This window comes from Hyposmocoma kahamanoa, unplaced genomic scaffold, assembly GCF_003589595.1.
Source record: "Hyposmocoma kahamanoa isolate Upper Pololo Valley unplaced genomic scaffold, ASM358959v1 84, whole genome shotgun sequence".
In the NCBI taxonomy this organism is placed as follows: domain Eukaryota; kingdom Metazoa; phylum Arthropoda; class Insecta; order Lepidoptera; family Cosmopterigidae; genus Hyposmocoma; species Hyposmocoma kahamanoa.
The window spans coordinates 6,391,982-6,395,484 of record NW_020654229.1 but is presented as its reverse complement, the minus strand read 5'-3'; the positions used below and the strand labels follow the sequence as shown (position 1 = coordinate 6,395,484).

Below are 3,503 nucleotides of genomic sequence, written 5' to 3'. Positions count from 1 at the left end.
AAAACACTTAATCTAAAGATGTTTATTTCACAGCAGACCTGAAAAACCCCCATTTAAAAACGACGAATCGGAGATGCAAGCACCAGTCCTAGAAACCGTTACTGAACAAAGCGCCGTTAATGAAGAAGAAGTTAAGGTAAGGTTATTTTGAATGATAACACCACAACCTAGCACATGCTTTAGCACAAAACAATTACTTATTTCGCGTTGCCGCTAGAAAGAGTTGTGAATCAAAACGGAACGCGCTATCGACGTGTCGACTGCAATTATTGATATAGAATTTTGTTACTATATGCTCAAATACCTAGGAGTTATGCTCAATAGGAAGCTGTCATTTAAAGCACACGTGAAGACCGTCCGCGATCTCGCTTTCTTGGTTTTTTTCCTTCTAAGTGGAGGAAGAAATCCTTATGGATGCCATAAAGTTATCGGATCTGATGGTGGTTTCCGAGTCCACTGGGAATATGCCCAGTAGCCTACAGACTAAAACGTCCTCCCCTTCCTAGCTACTCCTGTGACTATTAATGATGTAACAAGTGTAGTGTATGTTATCTATTACTAATCTGGTTTTTTAAATTTATTTCCTTTTATTGTTATTATTTTTAATTTTTTATGTTATTTTTATTTATTTTTTGTTATTATTTTGTTATGAGTTGCGCAAGAGATAAAGAGGTCTGTTACATCAATTTCAATTGTTCGAACCACAAGCGATGGAAACATTTAGAACGTTATAATTTTATAGATCCTCAAGCATGTAATTGATCTATTGTAAATGTGCACACTTATTTATATAAACGATTTTTTTTTATGATTGATATTAACTGTTCCGTCTACATTAGTTGGTCTACGGATAAATTATAAATGAACTTCATTCAAGGTAACATTATGTGTAAGCCATTGACCTACCAATAAATGGACGTCGGGTTCACGCTAAAAAGTGTCCGCACCTATAGGGCGTTAAAATCGCATACAGAGCGTCAATCGTGCAACAATCTTCGTTTGTTCGATTGACAGCGCGGTTGTCAATCATGTAGTACTATATAATAATAACTTGTAAAAATTACTGCAGTAAAGTGTAAAAACATGATGTTGTATTATATTTCCACTAAAGAAATATATTGTGTTATCATAGTTCTCATTTAAAAGTGTTATTTTGTACAGTTTTATAGTATTTAATTTATATATAAATGAATCGTAAATATAAATTACAAAAGCACACATAATAATCAAATAGCTAACTTTTTCTACACATTGCATGCGCAAAACATGGAAAGAGACCCATTACGTAGATTTCAAGAAGCTTATATAAATTTCTTGGTCATTTTCAATTGTTCGAACCACAAGCAATTGAAATATTTAGAACAAAGAAACTATGGAGTAGCTTTGATTTTAATTTTATTTTTAAAATGATTTTTTACTAAACGTTAGCAATTACTAACAAAATATTGTTGTACTCGTTTTACGGCTTGGGATTACCTATCAGAAGTCACAAAATACATTTGCCCGAATTAACGTTGGCTCGAATTTTCATAATGTCAAATATATTTTTTAGGAAGATTACAAAACAAAAGCTAATTTTGTCTTTTTGAAAACCATCAAAATTACTTGAAAGCGTAACGGTTTTCGGAATTACGGATATTTGAGTTTACGTTTAGTTGGAATATCGGTACATTTCTTATAGTACAATACTGAATACTTATTTACCACATATATATTGTTCTGTGGTTAAAACGTTTCAATCTGAAGATAAAACCGACTTGCAATTAACTGATGTGTTTGTTTTTATTTTAAGGACGCGGCCACAGTGGTGGATACCGAAGTAACCGACGAAATACTTCCAGTCGACATTGAAGCGGTAATTTATTTATGCGTTCTGTTAATAATATTGGTAAAAACATATTGCCTATACAAAATATTCTTTACACACTGGGACAAATACAAAATAATACAAAAAATAAAATCACACATACAACAGGTGGCCTTATTGCTGTATAGCAATCTCTTCCAGGCAACACTCGGGGAGGGAAAACTGTGAGATAGTAATTAATTGAAGGCGCAACAGACACATATTGCATAAACACAAATGATAAAAGAAAAAGAATAAGTAATAAAAATAGTGTAAGGGTCGTATTCCAGAACTTTACTTAATGCTCAAGTCAGGATTTGAGCAGACTTGAGTATGATTTCAAGCACTGGAAATACGACCCTAATGGCAGGGACTTGAGTATGATTTTCAATGCTTTAAATCATACTCAATCCTGACTTGAGCATTGAGTAAAGTTCTGGAATACGACTCTGAAACAGGTATCGCGCATGCACGCATTGTTTATAAATGCATATTAATGTATTTAATGTGTACATCAATACGCTTAAGTACTTCAATCGGATGCTTAACTTTGACTCCTCTTTGGACCTCTTTGCATGCTCGGAAGCCCATTTTACGGTTTTCGCGGGACGATATCTCGAGTCATTGACCATGGACAGTAGCATCACATAAGTATTGTGCATCCCGAATAATTAATATAATGTTAATGTTTTAAAATTTGATTGTTAATAATGTACTTGCGATATGTCCAATTCCATGATTTGTTATTTTTATCTAATTTTTTATTCAGTTTATTTTATGCAATATACATTTGTAAATTTTCATTCAATTTATTTTGTATCAATTCTTTATTAAATATGATTACATTATTATTTCAATATATGATATTAGCTTAAGAATTACTATTGTGTTTGGATATTAATCTGTAAGCAATATGTAATATAATAAATAAATAAACCATAGTGTGAAGGGCTGGTGTCAGCAACTCGACGGATGTTAAATATAGTACGGTTTACAACCGCACTTTTTAGTTCCGCTTACTTTGCGTCCTACTTCACGCGGCCGTTTGTTTACCTGTACGCATAAGTAGGCAATTAAATTAGTGCTTGATCAACATTCACCCAATTTAGACATTTAACAACTTAACAACAACGTAAGAGATACACAGCCTCGTCTAGCTTGTTTCCTTAGGTACCAATAAACTTATTGTACTCTGTCTTTTTTGAAGACAGAATAAAATGACGTTTGCAAGGTCGCCAGGTTTCATAAAATTTTAAATAGTCACGTAGTGGATGTCGACAGTTTTTTTCGATAGTTTGTGAAAGAAGATAATATTTAGCCAAACATGACTGTTATTGCCATTTCTATTCTTATTATGACAGTTGGCCGACTAGCACAGAAATAAAGTTTAATTCATATACATTATAACAAGAATAAGCAAATTTGATTATCTTAAAATACTTCTCCTGGTTGGGTTTTTTATAGACATCGTTCTAAATACAGTATATGTATGTATGAACTTACAAAAATTGACATTTCAAATGAACCTGTGCTCAATAATTGGACGAATGACAGGTCGGGGACTGTTTTTCAGCTATTTATTCCATAAGCGTGACCAATATTCAGTCGATAGAATATTTATCTACTGCAATCACTACCTGCTTGCAAGCGGGCAACA

General features: G+C 32.9%; 1 protein-coding gene across 3 annotated transcripts in view; it reads left to right on the top strand.

Moving 5' to 3' along the window:
• Positions 1-3,503, top strand: part of LOC113234482 (bromodomain-containing protein 8) — a 41,983-nt gene that overhangs the window by 26,803 nt on the left and 11,677 nt on the right. For 2 of the 3 annotated variants that reach the window (XM_026469810.1, XM_026469812.1), the window contains exons 7-8: positions 34-136; positions 1,793-1,855. In XM_026469810.1, coding sequence (XP_026325595.1) covers positions 34-136; positions 1,793-1,855 — 166 coding nt within the window. The remainder of the gene's footprint in view (positions 1-33; positions 137-1,792; positions 1,856-3,503) is intronic. The other variant, XM_026469811.1, reaches the window with a different exon arrangement.